The following is a 19559-nucleotide window of genomic DNA, read 5'->3' on the forward strand; positions in this document are numbered from 1 at the left end:
AGGACCACATCTTATTTCTTGTATCAGAAGGACTGTGGAAGGGTTTGTCCCCCTGCAGTCAGCACTGCTGAGGCCACACCTCAAATCTTGTGCCCAGTTCTGGCCCCCTTACTGCAGGACAGACGCTGAGGGACTGGAGCATGTCCAGAGAAGGGGCACAGACCTGGTGAAGGGTCTGGAGCACAAGTCCTGTGAGGAGCAGCTGAAGGAGCTGGGGGTCTTTAGCCTGGAGTAAAGGGGGCTCAGGTGTAAACTTACCACCCTCTACAACTGCCTTGAAAGGAGGAGGTAACCATCTGGGGTCAGACACTTTTCCAGGTAACAAGAGATAGGCCTCAAGTTGCACCAGCTGAGGTTCATTTTTCTGAGCATTAAGAATAATTTGGTCTTGGAAAGAATTGTTAAGTATTGAAACAGACTGTTCAGGAAGTGGTGGAGTCACCATCCTAGAGTTGTTCAAGAAGTAATTGGATGTTGTACTTAGTGCTATAGTCTAAGTGATGAGGTGGTGATAGATAAGTGTTGGACTTAATGATGTTTGAGGTCTTTTGCAATCTAAATTATTCTCTTACTACACATAGTCTTTTTCCTGTTATTTTACTGTTTCTAAATTACGTTTCAGGTTTCTATTATATCCTGTATATCATACTACTTTCACTTTCTGCCATCTTTTGACCCGTTTTGTCATTCCTTGTCATTGTTAGCTTCATTTTTGATGTACTCTAGAAGAATACATTCAATGTATGTTTACTAGAAGAGGTGGGGGTAGTGTCTAAGAAAGAAAATTTTCTGCATTATGGGAGTCGATTTGAACTTCTTGGAGGCTTAACAAATTAATTCTATTCTCTTTCCTGACCATTGAATGCTCCAAAGCTTGGATGTTTGTGTTGTTTTAAAATCAACTTTTAGACTTCTCTGTAGTAAAGTCAAGAGCACCTGAGGTATGTAGAGGTTATTTGCTTTCCATGTGCATTACCTGGTGACTTAGCCACTTAATTACCATCAAATTAGTTCCCTTTAAGATGCTGCCTCACATTGTGAGACAGATGTAAACTAACATGGAGAATTGCTTTTAGTAGTAGCTATGTGAGATAAGATGAGAGAATTCAGAATATGCTGTACCAGCTGCCTAGACCTTAATCCAAATGTAAAAAGGTTACCATTAAACAGTTTGATTGTATCATACTTTTTCAAAGCCTAAGGAAAGGAGAGCAAATAGTCTTCTGTGTTAGAGAATTTGAGTTGCAATTGGAATTTTTGAAAATTTTTCACCATTTTTCTCCAGTATGACACTAAGGATTTACCATTCATTAACAAAATGTAGGAAGTATCAAGACCTAGAAAGTGTCCCAGAGCCTTGTTTGGCTCAGATTTTTAATTTCATCTTTTTCTAGCCACATGAAATTGAAGTGTTTGGCTGCTGTGTACCTCCAGCTAAGGACTTCCTAATTGCTACAAGCACTGAGAATGTCTGTTTAGTTTCCCTTCCGTGGCTATGTTTTCTAACACTTCAGAGAATTAAGTATAATTTTCCCATTAGTGTGTTAGCTATGCCAGTGGATATCTATAGCAGATTTTGTTATTATATAATCTACTGCTTCTTTAGTCATGCATGCCATTGCATTCTCATGCATGTATAGTCTTTCAGGCTTTTTTTTCTGGACAGTTAGTATAGAAATGCAGATTCCCATACTTTACTGTGTAATAGCTCAAGTGTGTGAATATGAGGTCATTTACCACATATCACTGATTTTTAACTGGAAAGAAAGATATGAAACCTAGTGATGTCTGCTCAGTAAAGTACACCTTTTGTAAAACTTGTTGCAGGAGGTGTAAGGCTTTGGTCATCTAGAAATTTTTCTATGACACTACTCCATTTAGGTTTGAAGTATTTTCAAAACTTTGGGTAAAAAATTCATTTATATCTGTCATCTAAAAGTATCGTCTTCCTTCTGTGTTACTTTTCTGAAACAGGTAAATTTCAGTGGAACTAGCCCCCATTAAATACAACGTGCTTTGGGGTACACGGGGGGGCAAGAGCAGCCCATGAATATTAAGTTTTTACTAATGCAGTTTATTCCATTTCTTGGCATTGCCTTTAGCAATAATTTTTTAATTTCATAAAGGCGTAGGGCACTCTTAGAGCATGATGGGTCTCTCAGAACTAGTAATAATGTCTGAAATTGGGACCTACTATGAAGTTGAACTGATAGCAAGTTCTGAACAACTGTCTGGGATATTTGTGTGGCAGTCATTAGATTGTAGTGACAAATATAGTCATATAGTGATAATTTAAAAGATGCATAAGTACATTATTATTTAATAAACTGCTTATTAGTACTTGCTTACTTTCATTTGTAAAAATATACCTGAAGGTCCTAAACCTGTACTTGAGGGCAATTTGTGTTGTAGAATTGTAGATTCTGCTTTTGTGTATTCAGAGTTCACACAGCCTTACGTACGGTTTAGAGTAAAGTAGAAACAGCAAATAAAAATGAAAGTCTTGAATTCAAAGATCAAGTACTAGCAGCAGAACTATGATATAATCCTATCTTATGCTTTAGATATAGTCCCAAAAATAAAAGCAATGTCTGAGGAAAGATGGGAGGTGCATACCAAAGTACTGCTTCCCATACAAAAACTGCAGGTTATACAACACAACTTGGGAAATTCAAAAAGGAAAGGGGGACCATGTAAAGCAGTATACAGTATGTGTTTATTTCAGGATATTTTTTTTGATGCAGCACCAAACATGTTCTTAATGACTGTATAATTTTTACACCACAGTTCATAAAAAGAAAAATTTGCATGAGTATTTGTTTCCTTTGTGACTAATCTTTTTAGCCTTTGTTAAGGTTGGCTTTTAGTGAGTTAGGAAATTGAGGAAGACAACTAGGTAGGGCTTAGGTGGAATATGGATTAAAAAACTGCTGTGCCAATGTCTTCCTACCTCACTTCAAACTGTAGATTAGGATAAGATAGTTCTGGAAACTGGCAATTTACTTCAACTTTTCATCAATGGTGTAGAGTCTTAGAAACACAAACCTCTACAGACGTTCTGAGAACACAGCCAGTACTTGTTTACATTTAGTTTTGTACGCTGAAAATCAATTCTATTTACTGGACTGCTGCCTCTCAGTATAGAGAACACTTGTGTCAATTATTCTGGCAGCTCGGTGATGCAGGAAAAATCCTGCTACAGCAGCTTTAGCATTTTGCATATCTGCTGTTGAAAGTCAAGCCAGTTGTATGTTTTCTCTAAGAAGCAAAAAAAAAAGGCTATTGTTTTTCAGCACATGGTCCAAATTAGTGCTAGGGGTTTTAGGAGAGTGGCCTCATCAACTGGCTCAAAGTTTTGCAGCACAAACTAAAAAAAATCCAACCCCACCCCAAAACTACACCAAACTCCAGTAATAGTATGTAGTATAGCTCCACTCCACTCCAAAACAGGCAGGCTCCAAAGGACAGAGATATATCAAATCTTGTTTAATATCTTGCCAAATTATCCATTGTCATAGACTTCAGTTAGGTTTCTGTTTTCTCTTGCACTGCTATCTGTGTATGAAATAGAGCGTTTCAAGAGGGTCATACCCATGAACTATCTTAATATTAAGGACAAAATGGTTTTTTGCATTAAACCTCTGAACTTTGGGGTTGAAAAGATGTAAATGTTTATTGTTACTATCATACCAAAATCTCTCTTGTCATTGAATGCAATGAAAAAACATTTGTATGTGAAATATTTCTGGTAAGGCTTGTTTTTATAGCTGTGATTATACTGAAATCATCAACAAACTCTTCCCTGTACTCTCATTCTCACCATAAACATGTGTTGGCTGGATGGGTGATAACAAATCATCTTTACTGGTTTTATACTGACCTTTCTATCAGTGTCAGTAATTACTTCTATCTCAATGTTTGGTTTTACTTAGAGGTTTATAACATAACGTTTCCGGTATGGTGCCAGTCAGATCCTTTCTCCTCAGCAGTGTGTTACAGATGCATTCTGCTCTCCAGAGACTTCTGTGCTCAAAGTGTCTCTCAGACTTCTAAGCCCAGGGTTTGATAGTGTGCCTGTGAGTGTTAATTCAGCACCTTGCTACAATAGTTTTGCCTGTTGAGTTTAGGAAAAGTTATTAGACAGTACTGATGAGCAGACTAGTCTCATTTTTAACCTCAGATAGGGAAATTATGTTAGAGATGGATTGAAGGCTGTATCCTTTCTACCTTTGTCTGTCCATGCCTTACTGCCTGCATGTGATCAAGTAGGCTATACACTAGTATAGAACTAGAACAAAGTTTAATGTTACAGAAATTCGTCCTATGAATTCCTTAGAAAATGCTTCTTTATCACCTTTGGAATTACTTGGAAAAATCTGACCTCAAAGATGGTGGTAAGTAGTAGCTCATAGCTAGAGGAGGGTGTTTATTTGAAGTGTCTGCCCCAAGTTGAAGGTGCTCCAAGATCTTGATTTCTGAAAGTAAATTCAAGTAAGTTTTGATAGTCTGTCTTCATTAGGTGGTGTAGCCCTAGAAAAGTAAGGCTCAGTATTGAGCTGCCTGTTCATGGTGACTGGAGTTATACTCAGTTTATTAAAGAACTTTACTGGTTAAAACAACTGTGGTCTGCTTATTAAGCTTAAGAGTCTCACTTCCTTGCTCAGTTTCCATATGGGAAATACATGTAGGAAAGTACAGAGTCAGTCTATTCCCATAATCCTATTCCTGCTGTTTACCTGGAAATGTAGACCCACAGTACCTTTGATATGTGCTTTCTTTCAACAGCGTTGTTAGCACGTCCATAGCTTGGTAGCTTCGCTGAAGCTGGCTGCAGGCTTAGACCTTGTCATAGGTGATGTAAAGTGCATTAAAAATAATTACTTAGCTCTTGGTGCTGACTGGGAAACAAAAGTCTTCCTCTGCTTCTAGTCAGCGTGCAGATCACGGGTGTGTTGCTAGATGCTGGCAGCTTGTCCTGACGTCAAGGGAGGTCCACTGCCAGCAGCTCATTACATACTTGTTGCCTCGATAATGCACCTTCTGCCTGTCACTATAGCAACCCCTGGAAAATTACCTCAGCACCACTAAAATTCATGTTTATTAAAACGAATTACGGATATAATTAACTTTAGAAACTTGGTCTGTATCGTAAATTTACTCAGAACCATGTATTTTCTCATTTTATCTCCTTTCTATAATGCCTAGCTGAGTAGGTGCTGTTTGGGTGAGGGACCATATAGCTACAGTGTGACTCATCAAAACAAGATTTCTCAGTAGATCGTGAAAATGAACTCTGAGTACCATGTAGCTGAGACCTAAATGTCTTGCACAGTTGCCACTACCTGTACAACTGATTTTTCTGTGGTAATGCTGGTGGTTACTCAGTGTTGAACTAGACCTCAGGATGGCTTCCAGAGTGTTTCCAATAACCATATTGTTATTATGACTTCAAAGTTTGAAGCCAATAAACTGAAAAAATACTTGGTCTGTGCAATTACTGGCTACTGTCCTTTTTTGTAGGATTGTATCTATGTCAAGTCTTCTGGTTTGTTTGCTAGAGTGCGTGTAAAGTCAGTTGAAGTATACATTGGAGAGTTAAGTGCATTGGTAAGACTGATTTGCAGTATGTGTTATTCCATTTTGAATTGAGCATCTACCCTAAAACACACTGTGCATTTCTCTTATTTGTTTAAATTTCTTGTTCGTATGTAGGATTTGTTTCCTCAGGAGGGCAATATAGTTGTCAGTACTTTAGGGCTGCATTAGCTAAGTGCTTTAGAACCACAGTGAATCAGTTTAGTAGTAAGCAGATACATACAAAAGCCCATCAAATTTTCATTTACTCCTCATCCATCTGCATTAAAAAACTCAACACAGTTCACATGGCTGTGGCTTCACAAGTTTTCTTCTGGTTGCAGATAAACCAGTGAAGAAAATAAATCCACCCTGCTTTCTTGCTGGAGTTTATGGACGTGCCACATCCTAGGACATATCCATCAAATAAACCATAATCAGAACAATTTCAGTAGTGTTTCTTCACTGTTCCAAATAATATTGACAGAGATGTGTTATCAAGCTATTGCACAAGTTAAAGAACTGGCAGCTGGGGATGGGCAGAGGAGCAGCTAGAATGGTCTGGAGCCAACAGAGTTGAAAGCAGAAGACAATTGGCATTAGCTAGCACTTTTGATGTTTTAATTTAAAGTTGCTGCCTCATAAAGTAATTAAAAAACAAATAAATCATTCGTTTGATAAGCTGTAGAATGTTTAAAGCTCATGTGTGCAATGCTGCACTTCCCTGGTGATCAGGGAATTTCTTTAAGCCCCAGCTTTCATGAGGGTAAAAACATGGCAAATATCCAATTCTTTTGGTACAGAGAAGATTTAAAAGTAAAAGTCTTTATTGTGACAGTAAATAAACCATGATAAGCCAAATAATAAAATCTCAATGCTACAGGAACAGTTAGAATAGTAGCAAGTGGAAAATGTGTGTGCTGCTGGTATGTCTTTAAATATTAATTGTCTTCTCTTTTTATGTAGTCAGCTGCATTCACTTACATATTTCCTCTCAGCATTTTGAAATAGTGACTCAGCTCAACAATCAGTTGTTCAGAATAATCAGACTGTCACCCCAGCCCTTCTAATGAAATGCAAAAATCCATTTTTGTGCTTCATAATGAGAAAGTGCCTTGGGTTTTCTCTGTGTAGTACTGTGGATGTAGAGATGTAGTGTTTTGCAATTAATGCACAAGTTATGATAATGTAGTGAAGTTATGTGTGTTGATATGCTCTCATTGGTATTGTAGGAAGATTGCACCTGACTGAAAAGAGACATTTTATTTCTGTCATATCAAAAATCTTCAGACAATGTTATAAAACAGTGAAAAAAAGGGAACAGAAAGACCCTGATGTCAATCCCAATGATAGATGTTCTTGCTTAAAGAAAATAGGTGTTTTTTAAAAATTCCTTCTTTATTTTAGAGGTTATGTAAATTTTAAAAGAGACATGCCGCATTTTTAGTGAATTTAGAAGATCTTGAAGACAACTTTGTGTTGTTGCTGCTGGCAGAGCTTTCAGTTTGATTTTCAGATTTTCATGTTTAATCCCCCTGGAGTTGATAGCAGGACACCAAGTTACATATCTTCATGGGGTAACAGGAAGTGTAATTGTCTGCAGAACTATCAGTAACAGAAAATACCGGTTCCTTTGCTTCAGAGCAACAGTGCAAAACTTAATTTAAATCTGAATTTCAGTACAAGTAATTTTTCAGCATAAGTTAAAAGAGTCTGTTAAAATAAAATGTAAAGAAACTCCAAAAAACTCAGAAAAAACTCAAACAAAACCAAAACCAGAACAAACAAACAAAACAACCACCAAAAAACCAAACAGAAAAACCACAAATCAAAACTAAATCAATTTTTTTTCTCTCCAGGAAGAATTTAATTGACAATTTGCAGTATGGTCACAGCATTAAAATAGCAATGATAAAAGACTTCAATTTGTAAAACTAAAACCTGTGATATTTTTATTTAAATAAATTGATACAATAATACATTAATTTATTAAGTTTTAAGTTCGAAGAAAAGGGGATAAGGTCTAAATATTACTGGAAAACAACAACAACAACAACAAAAGTAGGGTGTTTTCTAAATGGCTTTTGTTAGCCTGTATATTCTATTTATGATTGTAAAAAAGATTTTCTTCTTTTAGAGTTTTGGTGCACCCTTCTGTTTTGATTTTTTTTTTTCCTGTGAGATACTCCTACTGGTTTTGACACTAATTCCTTGATTCTGGCTTTGAATGTATAATTCAGGACAGTTCTTAGAGAGTCCAACACTCTTTATTCTGTTAAGTGAAGCAATCCAGGATATTAAGTAAGACTCTAGATATTAAGTAAGACTCTGTAAGTATGCATAAGGACTCTTCTGTGGACTGTGTAGACTCTGTAGGGGGCTACAGGTGAAAGAGGAAATGACCTGGTTTTGGTTACTGAGTGAGCAGAACTTGAGCATAAAAGATGAGGACAAGGAAAAGGTTTTTTAAGGATAAGTTAGTGTTTCTAAAACTTTGGACAAAAAATCCCCAAAAAACCTCATCTGCTTGTTTATTGATTTCTAGAAACATGAATGAGATGTTACAATTTAATAGTATCTATCCCTTTGATTTATTACCTTTCTAAAATGAGCCAGATGTGCATTACCAGATAGTAACATGTCCACTGTGCAAAGATGCAGTAACCAGGCTCATCTTGGAGACCGCTTGCCAAAGGAAAGCAACAAGACAGTTGTGTAAATGGGCACAATGGGCCACCTGCCAATTTATTCAGTTAAAATTCTCTTGCCCTTATGAATACCACTGTAGCATGTAATGACTGGCAATGCTTCTTTATGTCCCTCCAAAATTTCATCACAAAATGAAGCTAATTATTCTGTGGGTGGGAGGGAATAAGAATCTAATTGAGTCTGTCACTTTCTTATGGTAATAGTTACGGATTTCATTCACTTTTTTTTTTCCTTTTCTTCCAACAAATTGGTGGTGAGCTTGTTCCTGCTGCTTTTTGTGTAAAAAAACCCTGATGGCAGATCCAGTGCTCAGACTCTCAAGCCCTTTTCTCTCTGCCAGAAGCCAATTAGCATTCTCAGAAAATATTTTCAGACTAGTACCTTCTGGATTAACTGAGATAGTGTTCAATTTATCTTTCTCACATTGGTATTTACTATTGAATTGATACTCCATTAATAAAACATAGTGAAGGAAATCTGATAATTTTATAATTAAGCCAATAATAATTTGGCTCTTCCCAAAGCTAACAAATTCTTCTGTATTTTTACTGTAAGGTAGGAATTAAACTTGTTTGTTTCTGTCATTGTTCCAGATAACTTCTCATTATTTTATTAAAAAGTAATCCAGAACCTCTAGAAGAAGTCGGATTATTTCTTGTGTGGGTTTATTTAAAAAGAGTGTCTTCACTAGTTACTACAAGGAAAAGAACATGTTCAGAAGTTGGTGACACTTCATCATCATTTAATAAATTACAAAACCATTGCTCTCATCCCCTATAATGAATGAGGGGATCCCTACATTAGTTTATCTTCTTAGTGACTAACTGTAGGGTTACTGTTCTGCTGTGAACTAGCCAAATGTCAAAGAGCTTGGTTTCCTGCAGCAGTCCTTCTGCCACATGTCCACCCTGGGGAGGGCATAAGCTTCATGGTGTACTGACTTCATTCGATGTCTAGCTCCTGGACACACACATGGGTACCTTCCTTTTTTTGGAGGATGTTTTTCATGACAGCTAATTAAAACCTTCTGTAAACTAGTGCTTTATGGTTGAAACTCATCATTAACCAATAAGCAGAATAGGTCTATGTTATAGTTACTGAACATTTACAAGCAATTTTATACAATTTTGGGTTATTTGTTAGCCAGCTGGAGTGTGTTTCAAGTACTGCAGACTTACCAACCTAATCAGAAGTTTCAGTGTGAATGTAGGAGTTCAGGTGGCAAAGATGCCACTAATTAGTTTGTGCTGCCTTCTGGTAACAAGATCTGGAGAGTGTTTTGATTGTCAGTGGTTGGTCTTTTCAATTTTTAATTTAGTCTCAAAACAGTGCTCTTTATCTTCCTGTCATTTTATAACTGGTAATGCTCTATTACCAGTCAGTCACACCAGACTCCTGTAGACCACTATCTATTCTATAGCAGTCCGTTGTTTTTTGGAAGGTTCATTCAGTCTTATGGAGTTGATATTCATACAGACTGAATATCAAGAAATATGTTACAGATTCAAAGCAATTTTATGTTTTTCACACTTTGTACAATACTATGCCTCTGAATTTCCTAGAATGATGTAATTGACAACTTTGGTGAATTTACATGTGAAAGCCAAGAAAAGTTATATGAGATTAAGAAAAAAACATAATAATTTTGCTAACTTTCTTGTAGAATTAGCTTGCAAGTGGTGATGGAGTACCTTTTTATGTTTTATCCCCTCTTTTCTGCCGATAATGCTTTTTTTTTTTCCTGTTGTACTTCTCCCTACCCCACACCCCACTTCCTTCCCAAGCTTTCCTTTCTCTTTTCTTCAGTGGGATGATGGTGTCACTGTCTAGCATTCCTGTTGTTTCTCCCTGTTTATAGCTATCTTAATGACTTGGACCGCATAGCAGATTCCACCTATCTGCCAACCCAGCAGGATGTGCTCAGAGTTAGAGTCCCAACAACAGGGATCATTGAATATCCATTCGACTTACAAAGCGTCATTTTCAGGTAGGAAAAAAGTTTTGGCACCCACTTGCTTTGCTTCTTTTGTTTCCTTTTACATTAGCAGTGTCAAGTAAGGATATTCATTTAAACTACATAGAAAGCAATTATTATGGTATTAACATTTGAGCTTGGTGAGTTTATTCTTATATAATTGTCCATATGTATTCAGTAGCTCATGTTAAAAATGTCAAAGGGATCAAAGCCAATTAGGTTTGTTATTTTTGAGAGTAGTTTTTACTGATAAAAAATCTGTAATTAATCTTTTCAGTAATATATATTGAAGTTTCACTATGCATGATAATCTGAAAGTCCAACTATGTGCCCTTGTCATTCATGTAAATCATGGAATAAAAGGTCACCATTTGTTAGTTGATTTTTAGAGAGATACCACCCTAATTTAGTGCAAGTACAATTGTTTAAAAATAACCAAGGAATTGTAATAATGAGTTAGACACCTCTGTTTACACTGAGACATGGGATGAAATGGAAATACACTGCAAGCAAACATGAGTTTTGATTTTGGCTGTCAAAGCCTTTATTAGATAAGTATGGTTTTCTATTTGTCTGCTTAAAATGGGGTAGCTTTGACAAGTTATGGATTTTGATTCTGTTATGGGGAGGAGAGAATGGTGGTCCACCATCTGTTTTGTGTTTGTTGCTGAATACATGGGGCATGCATTGCCAAATCTTTGCTCATGAGACCTTTATATCTCATAATTCTGAGGGGTTTGGGGTTCACAGTAGTTCAAATACAGAAAACCCATCAGCAAGTATGATTAACATGCTTATAACAGATTCTATTAAATATCAGTGGGAAAAAAGCCATTAAGAAAACCTAGCCAAACTGTGTTTTAAACTAAATTCTTGTATTTTGCTGTGTTTGTAGTTGGGTCTTTGTCTGTTAAAGTGTTCATGGATTTGATGTGGTTGTTAATTTTGCAGAATGGTGGATGTAGGAGGCCAACGATCAGAAAGAAGAAAATGGATACATTGCTTTGAAAATGTCACATCTATCATGTTCCTAGTAGCCCTTAGTGAATATGATCAAGTGCTTGTGGAGTCAGATAATGAGGTAAGCAACTGTCAGCAAAACCCATGAGTTCAAAAAAAAATAGTTTTACTAGTCCAGTCCCAGGTGTTTTCTAAATGCATCTACAAGCAATCATACACAAAAGGCACCCAGAGGAGAAGCACTTCAGGGATCAAAGGGGAGGAAGGGTTCAATCTTCAAGTATGGCTGAGTGGATCTTAGTATGGCTGAGTGGATCTGCTCCATGAAGGATTCAAAGAAGTCTCTATTTTGTGTTGAAGAGGAATACGGTTGACCACAGAGAAATGTTTGTTCAGTTACTGTTATGAGCAGAGGCACAATAATAGGTGGCGTAAATGAAGACAAAATTTATCAATTCCTAAGGAACAGCCCCAGGGTAGCAAACTCCATTCCTTTGACTTAAAACCCAAGGTGTATATTGTATTTTTGTTTCAAAAAACCAAGAGAAGTAAGCAAATGGGTGTGCTGACGGTTCAAAGCACACTATCCGTTATTTTGAATACAGTCTTGAATGAAAAGTAAGGATGATTTTTTATGTTGAAGGTATTTTTCTATCCTGAGGGCTTTTTAAAGTTACTTAATGAACTTTTACAAATTTTAGTAATTAGCACTGTTCTGTGAAAATCTTTCAGCACATACTTTAAAAAGTTAGATGAAAAAAGGAGAACATCAGACAATATCTTCTTCATGGCTGGATACAACTTTCACTGTTTAAAACGGTTGTTGACATAAAGTAAAACAGGTGTCCCTGGACAATCACATTTTGTATATTGAGCTTTCTTTAGGATTTTTTTTTTTTAGGCCTTGGAGCTCTGGAAATTTTTACATTTGCAGTGTTTTCATAAAAAAAACCCTGTTTTACATTAAGTGTATAATTACCTGTGTCATTCAAGGCTGAATTTCCAGAAATTATCATGTAGTCTGCACCACCTTCATCTCCTATGATTTATAGGAAATACAAGCTAGACACATGTAGTTAAAAAAGAGAAAACTGTCAGACTTGGTATGTTTCAAGTTAAACTGGAAGTGTCTGGTTCTGTCTTTTTCTGTTTGCATTATTCTTTTGTAGCCACAAAGTCAACACACCAATACTAAGCATTTTAATTATACAAAGGAAAGCAGAATTTATTGGAAATTGCATAATGTAAAATTAGTTATGATACTTTTCAAACACCATTCTAACTATCCAAAATAAGCTTCATGGAAATCAAAACTTTCTTGCAGGTGGTTTTTACACCTCACTACTGAACTATTGATGTTTTTAACAACAGAGGAAAACTTCTGAACCTTTTTGACTTGTAGTTTAAAATATATTCATGTCTTGAATTCAAATCAGTTTTTGTTTTCAAGTTACACATACATAGCCTAGTAGGCTTTCCAGCACACTTGGGCCTGTGTTACTCTAACTCTGGAAAGGATCTAGACAGTCTTAGAGCTGAGCACCAATCTGGGCAGCTCAAGTTGTGGCTTTCAGCAAACTTGTCACCTGTCTGTCTAGATTTTCTTGGTATGCCAGGACACTGCCTTCTTCCCTTCTTTCTCTCTCCTCTGTATCTCTAAACATTGCAGTCCCAGAATTAATGGAAGAATGAGTTTATTTATTCCACACAAAGCAAAGCATAGTTTATCTGAATGTGGGTGTGGCAGAAATATGGCTTTAAATGTTTGTTGACACCTTGAATTAGGAAATTCAACCCACAAAGCTATTTTTGCTCTTCACTGAGGTGTGACAACCTCACTAGGGAAGACAGTGGTTTAACTTGAAGACTTTGGTAACCAGCCAAGAGATACTTTTCACGCTTAGCTTTAAATTGTGGAGCAGTACTGAAATTTTAGCACCAAAGTGGAGGGAGTGTGTGTGAATGTTCTACTTTCTTAATATGTATGCCATCAGTGCGATACTAGAATGGAATCTAATAATTCTTTGGTCTATGTTGCTCATATTGAAATTAAAATATCTGACTTGACAATTTACAGTGTTCTGCTATTTCCTTTCCATTGCTTTCATGGCCTGATTAAACTATGATTTTTGTACGGCGGCCTACTTTCTTTTTCTAATTAGTCCATTGCATATTGCCTTAGGTCTCATTTCCTGTAGTACATTTTTACAGAGAAAAGTGTAGTGTTTAATCATTTATGTCATCCTTTTTAGTTAATACAGTTTTTCATTAATATAATTTTAATGAGTAAATAGAAATATTTTAAAAGGACTATTTTCTATTTGGGGGGGCGAAGGGGGTGTTGGTGGTTATATGAGCTTTCTCATTAGGAAATAAAGGCTCTTGATTTTTATTTGAAAATGTAATGCCTGATGGATAGTCAGTTGTAAATCTGTTTGTTTCCTTGTTTATCTTATTCAAGAGAAATACATTTGGATTATAAATCAGATGAGGTTACACTTAGTTGGGAGTCTTTGTTAGTGTCTCTCACTGGATATATGTGAGGTAGTGCTGGAAAATGTTTCTATTTTCATGCCCTTGCTGGAATTTAGAATTAAAAGTTCTGAGGAATGTAACTCTTGTGTAAGTGGACATACACAGAAAATAAGACAAGAGTGCAGAGTGCCTGTTATCCAGAGAGGTGCAGGATGACTTCTAAATGACACACCCGTGAAATTGCCCTCCCCTGACAAATACCTGAAGAGTTGTGAGCTTCAGTCCTGAAGACAAGCACACCTGGCTGTCCACCTGTATTTGTATGATGTCTCTAACAGGTGATACTCAGACCCAATGGCATCTCTTTTAAGTGTGTTTCTAGATTGTAGATAACTTGATTTTGGTATGAAATACAAAACAGGAAGAGTCAGTAAGGATGGTATATTTTAACACATCCTGCAAAAATTTCAGTTGATGTACAGTCATGAAATATTTCTAACACACACAAAGGAGAGATAGCTAACTGTTCCAAAATCTGCCCTTAATAAAATAGAGTCTGTCTAGACTCATAGCTGAAAATGAAGACAAAACATGAACCAGAGGACATAATATACTAATTACATTAATAGTACTGTAAATTAAGTAAATATTTTATCAGTCTGATGTGATGTGACAAAGGACAGCATGTTATAAATTAAATTATTAGATGTTTGACCTTTTCAGTTTTTCAGAAAACTCCAAGGGGATTTATGGTGAGATAAAAAATTAGGAATCATCTCTCCGTTAAATGGATTTATGATCTATTATGTCTTGTGGGTCACATTGTAGCTCTGAATTATGCCAGCAAATTTGGTGAAATTGGCCGTTTTATCAAATGGCACAGTTTAGAACTTTTTCTTATGTTTAAAATCAACTTATTTGTTTGAATAAAGTGGGGGTTTTTTTAGATTTCCAGAATATGCTGTGTTTGAATATTTGTTAGAGATAGCTTCTTTCAACATGTCAAGTCTCAGTGTCTCAGTGCAATAATTAGAAAAATGAATTCCAGCTTTGTAAGACAACCATAACCACTTGCAGTTCTGGAAGAACTAGAGACATAACAGTATATCTGTAAAATGAAGTTCTATAAAAAAGTGAGTTCATTATCTTTGCACATCTAATTAAGTACTTTAAAACAGCAAAATAGAGAACAGTGTTTATTGAAGCTTGTAGATATTTATTAGTGCATTAAAAGTCTTCAGGTGTATAAGATTTCATATAGTTTGTATAGCTCTGTGGTAGTTATGTGTACATTTTTATAGGGTTCTCAGATCAAAACCAGAAAAGACAGAATATAATTTCCTCTGTTCAGATAAATTAATTCATTAATAGGCTAAGTGAAAATTGGACATTTTCTAAACTATCAAAAAGTAAATGCTGTCTTTCCTGAGGTATTTTCAGAAGTTGCAAAGCAACAGAGGCATTGGACAGCATGAAGTATGCATTGATAAAAGATGATTTTTTAATGTAAGTCATTATGAGTATTCTGAACATTGCCCAAAATATATTTGGGGGAAATGCCGGTTTAGATTATTCTCATCAGAGATAATACATTTTGATTAAATTGAAAAATGTGAAATTCTTACAGGATTGGAGAGAAATTGTGAATCTCCATGCTAAGAGGAAATTGTTGTTAAGTAGAGTACTCTACCTTTTAAAAAATAGCTTTTGTTTTAAAGCCCTTTTTGAAGTTTATACTGCATCTTAAGAAATTACATTTGATTTAGCCAAAGACCAAATTGGTAATTTTAATATCATGCCATCTAAAATTTATCTTAAAACAGTAGCACCTTCCCGTCCCTTTTATCATCAAACTGTCACTCAGTTTTCATTGAAGTTTTATTAAAAGTACCATTTGATTATAATCCATGTATTTACAGATTTTATCTCAGATTACAGTTCTTTTGGAAAAGGATTGTAATGTATGTAGCAGGCAGGAATGGCTTAAGAATTCTGAGATTTTAAAATTCTAGGAAAATTGATTTTTTAGCTTAAGAAATCCTGGACACATTATCCTAGAGGTCTTTTCCAACCAAAACCATTCTATGACTCTGTGCCTTCAAGCTGTGTCTAATATTGCCATTACTTCCTGCCTGTTCTCCTTTCACACATCTTAAGGTGTTTTCTAGGATCTGTCTCTTCTGAGAGCTTGGCAAATGCTGTATTGTTCAATGGACATTAAAAAAAATGATGCCATAAAGATAATTTCTCCATCTTTTGTCCACGGGCTTTCACTTTCTTACAATGTGGTTTGTCTACTTTAAGGACCTGCATTGTCTAACCTGGTATCATAACCAGATTGAATCTTTTTTGTTCCAGTCTTGATCAGTCCCTTTTGAAATATTCTAACAGATTTTTGCATGAGGTACAGTTATCTTCATTCAGAACTGAAGGAGTTCCTCAGAAACTTGTCTAAACCTTCTCCGTTGTGCTGCAGTGTGATGTACAGTGGTGTAGCAGCCAGGTGTGTGAAGACTACTGTTTGCACTGGTTGAGAATTCTGCTGCTGTAACTTTATGCTCTCTCATTCTGTCTTCAGCATGCCATTGTTTTACAGCTTTTTATCCTGAGCTTACAGACTTCCAAAGCAGTGGCTGTTACTTAAAAAGTGCATCCTCTGTCAAGTCTTCCAGGTTTCTGAAAGCTAGAATAGCAGGTTCATTTATCAATACCAGATGTTTACGTGGCATTAGCAGTAAGAAGGCATAATTTTGTAATTTGAGATGTGAACAGAACCAGTAGGTCTGGAGGTGGCTTGAGCAACATTTCCAATAGCCATTGCAGATGTCTTTCAGGAGTTCAGAGGGGTCTCAGACAAATTAGAACATCTATATCTCTGGAATATGAAGGAGCCATGTGACTGAGTCTTTCGTGGAAGCAGCATGGAGCTAAATACTTAAGGAAGAAGGTTTCTCTTAAAAATGTTTTGTCCAAAACGTTACCAACAGGGGATTATTGAAGTGATTTAGTAGTCTGTAAATACAGTGGCGGTCAGTAAAACTGTTTCTGATTTGTTGTTCCTATATCATGAAGGCTGAAAGCAGAATTGTTTGTTTAGAGAGGTAGGATCTCCATCCTAAAGAGAGATGTTCAAAGCTTATCTGAACACAGCCACGAGTAAAATTATACGATGACAAATTTTTTCCTGGCAGAAGCAAGGAGTTGTACCTGATGACTTCCATGTACAGATCCACTCCAATGAAATTTCTTCTTTGATTTTAGAAAAAAATTTGTATGACATGTGAAAGGAGCAGTTTCTTCTTTGTTTCCTTGGTGAGCATCTTTGTAGTCATGTCATAAGTTTTTCTTTAATACCCCTGAAGAACCCTACTTTATTTGACAGAGGATATCTGCATTAATGTAGTTAACTTCACAATACTTAATTTACACTGAAGAACTGTCTTGCAGTTTTATCAGATGAAGGCAGAACAGGATATTACGAAAATTAGGTCTTCAGTATCTCAGCCACAACTACAAATTGAAATGGAACGAACTTTGTAGAGGGGTTTTCTGCAATGTTTTTGTGCTCCAAGTAACTGAATAAAGGCTCTGTTCTTTTGATTGATGGAAAAATTTGTTGTTTGTAAAATGCCCCACAGAGAAAGGATCAATATTGCTTGGTTTGTTAAAAAATATCACAGTTAAAATCTAATTTATTAAAATTTATTAAATTTGTATTAAAATATTGACATGAAACATAGGGCTTACAGCTTAACTTTTAAATCCGAACAAAAGTACATCTGCAAAACAGATGAGCCTAGATGGAACTTGTGTAGCGTAAATTTGTGTAATACATTAACAGGTGACAAATTGCTACCATGTTCCAGTCACACTTTGTTCTGAGGTGTGCAAAAATAAGAAATAGCATGAGACTGCACAGTTCAGAGTATGTTTACTCTTCAAAGAGGCAATTATCTGAACAACATATTTCATTTTTTCATCAGAGCTCTCATGCTGTTCACATCTGAGCATGCTTCCACTTCTCTTCCAGCACTGTGTTACTTATTCTCAGTCAGTCATACATGGCTTAGCGTGAAGGCTGAAAGAAAACAATACTGAGATCAGAGGACTTCAGTCTTTCTACATCATAAATAAATGTAATGCTTCATTTGGCTGGTTTTTTCATCAACAGCCAACAATCCAGAACAATTGAAAATGTGGCAGTGGGATAATACAAACTCCTTTAGTTAGAACTAAAATCCTCAAATAGTTTTCATACTACCTTATTTATTTTTTCCCATGGGAAATCAAATCTCCAGAATTGATTGGTTATTTGGAAACTTGAGAAAATAGCACATTAACTACCTGTGTCAAACCCCATTGCTCGATGTATTGTATCTCTTAATACCTGTCCACACAAATGCATATTTATTTTTGGCTTGTGGATAAAGAACCTTTTGAATATAAACTATCAGTGCTGGGAAAGATTTTCATTAGGAAGAGTCAGAGCCTCTCTGTTGTTGAAGTGGATGGTTCATAATGGAAGTTGGGAGCTTGGATGATCATGAACCGGCATACAGAGGCTGCCAGAAATATTGCTTGTAAATGGTGCTACTGGCAAAGATGTGACTGGGGTTTTTTTTCAGGAACAATTTGATTTTAAAATGTTTTTACTTATTTTTCTCAAATATATGTAGGTATTATGAAAATAGCCAATTTTGGCATTAGTGTTTTGTGATGAAAAATAATTTAGGAGCCATTTTTGCATTTAAAAAATACTTGACAGCAATACTTGAAGCATGTTTTATGAGTACTTTATAGACCATTTTTGCTTTGGACAGTATGTTTGGTTTTTGATGGTTGTCGAACATGTTGATTTAATGGATTTCAACTGTCACTTGCTTCATCTGTGTCTCTGCTGGGTACATAAAATTGCCATGTACTTTCAAGTGCAGTGTTGCAAATTCAGTTTTTTGGAGAGTTGAGAGTTCCTCTTCCAGGTGATTTAAAAATACAATTCTTATCTACAGAGACTTCTTTCCAGTCCTCTACCAGAAGCTGGTTTTTTCAGTCTGCTTTACAGAAATATTGAAGACAGTGAACAAAATAAAGGAATTATTCCTGAGCTCTGTTTGGAATGGCCTATGACTGCATTTGTGTTACTCATCAAAATATTTGTGTTGCAGTTTTTACTAAGATGATTAGTTACAGCAGTAGAGCTATGAGATTATACTTCATACTGGTGGCAAAAATGCAAAGTACTTCCAATTTTGATACTGTATTTACTTTTTTACACAGTGGAGGACTCTGCACTTACCTCGCACTTCCTCATTTCCTCTACTATTTACCAGATTTTGCAAAGCAGCTTCATTAAATATTTAGCCAAGGAATATGCTGTAGGTCTTTCTGTAGAGCTTGACATTGCTTCTATGAAAATAATTGCTGGGGATCTTAGTTGGATAATAGAGACATTCCAAGTTAATACAGAGTTGTACATAAAAACCATGCAAGTTTTTGTCAACCAAAATAATAGAGTCCATGACAGTGACAATAACCTTCAGAAACACTAACTTCTGCTTTTTCTGAAGCTCTCATGTGTCATTATCTCGTTTTCTACCTTTATCATCTCTGAATGCCCTCTGATTCATATAAGCATTTTTGCCAGCATACAGAAGTTGCATGCACAGAACAAGTAGTTTACTGAAAAATGCTTGTTCGTTTACCTCCTTGCCACCTTGTCTCTCACTGCATTCCAAGAAAATGTAGTTCCTCAGAATATGTGAAATCCTAATTTTTCTAATAGACACTGTTTGAATTGCTAACATTTTTTAAAGAGAAAAGTAATTACTACGGTTTTCGTTCAGTGTGTGAATTACAGTACGCCCAC

At 35.9% G+C, this 19559-nt stretch overlaps 1 protein-coding gene across 1 annotated transcript in view; it reads left to right on the forward strand.

Moving 5' to 3' along the window:
• The window catches only part of LOC128940157 (guanine nucleotide-binding protein G(q) subunit alpha-like), a 113084-nt gene that overhangs the window by 81487 nt on the left and 12038 nt on the right, over positions 1 to 19559 (forward strand). The window contains exons 4-5 of the mRNA XM_054281464.1: positions 10142 to 10270; positions 11210 to 11339. Of these exons, the coding sequence (XP_054137439.1) occupies positions 10142 to 10270; positions 11210 to 11339 (259 nt within the window). The remainder of the gene's footprint in view (positions 1 to 10141; positions 10271 to 11209; positions 11340 to 19559) is intronic.

This window comes from Melozone crissalis, unplaced genomic scaffold, assembly GCF_028551555.1.
Source record: "Melozone crissalis strain CALT ecotype California unplaced genomic scaffold, PUWL_Pcris_2 ptg000005l_1, whole genome shotgun sequence".
NCBI classification, from domain to species: domain Eukaryota; kingdom Metazoa; phylum Chordata; class Aves; order Passeriformes; family Passerellidae; genus Melozone; species Melozone crissalis.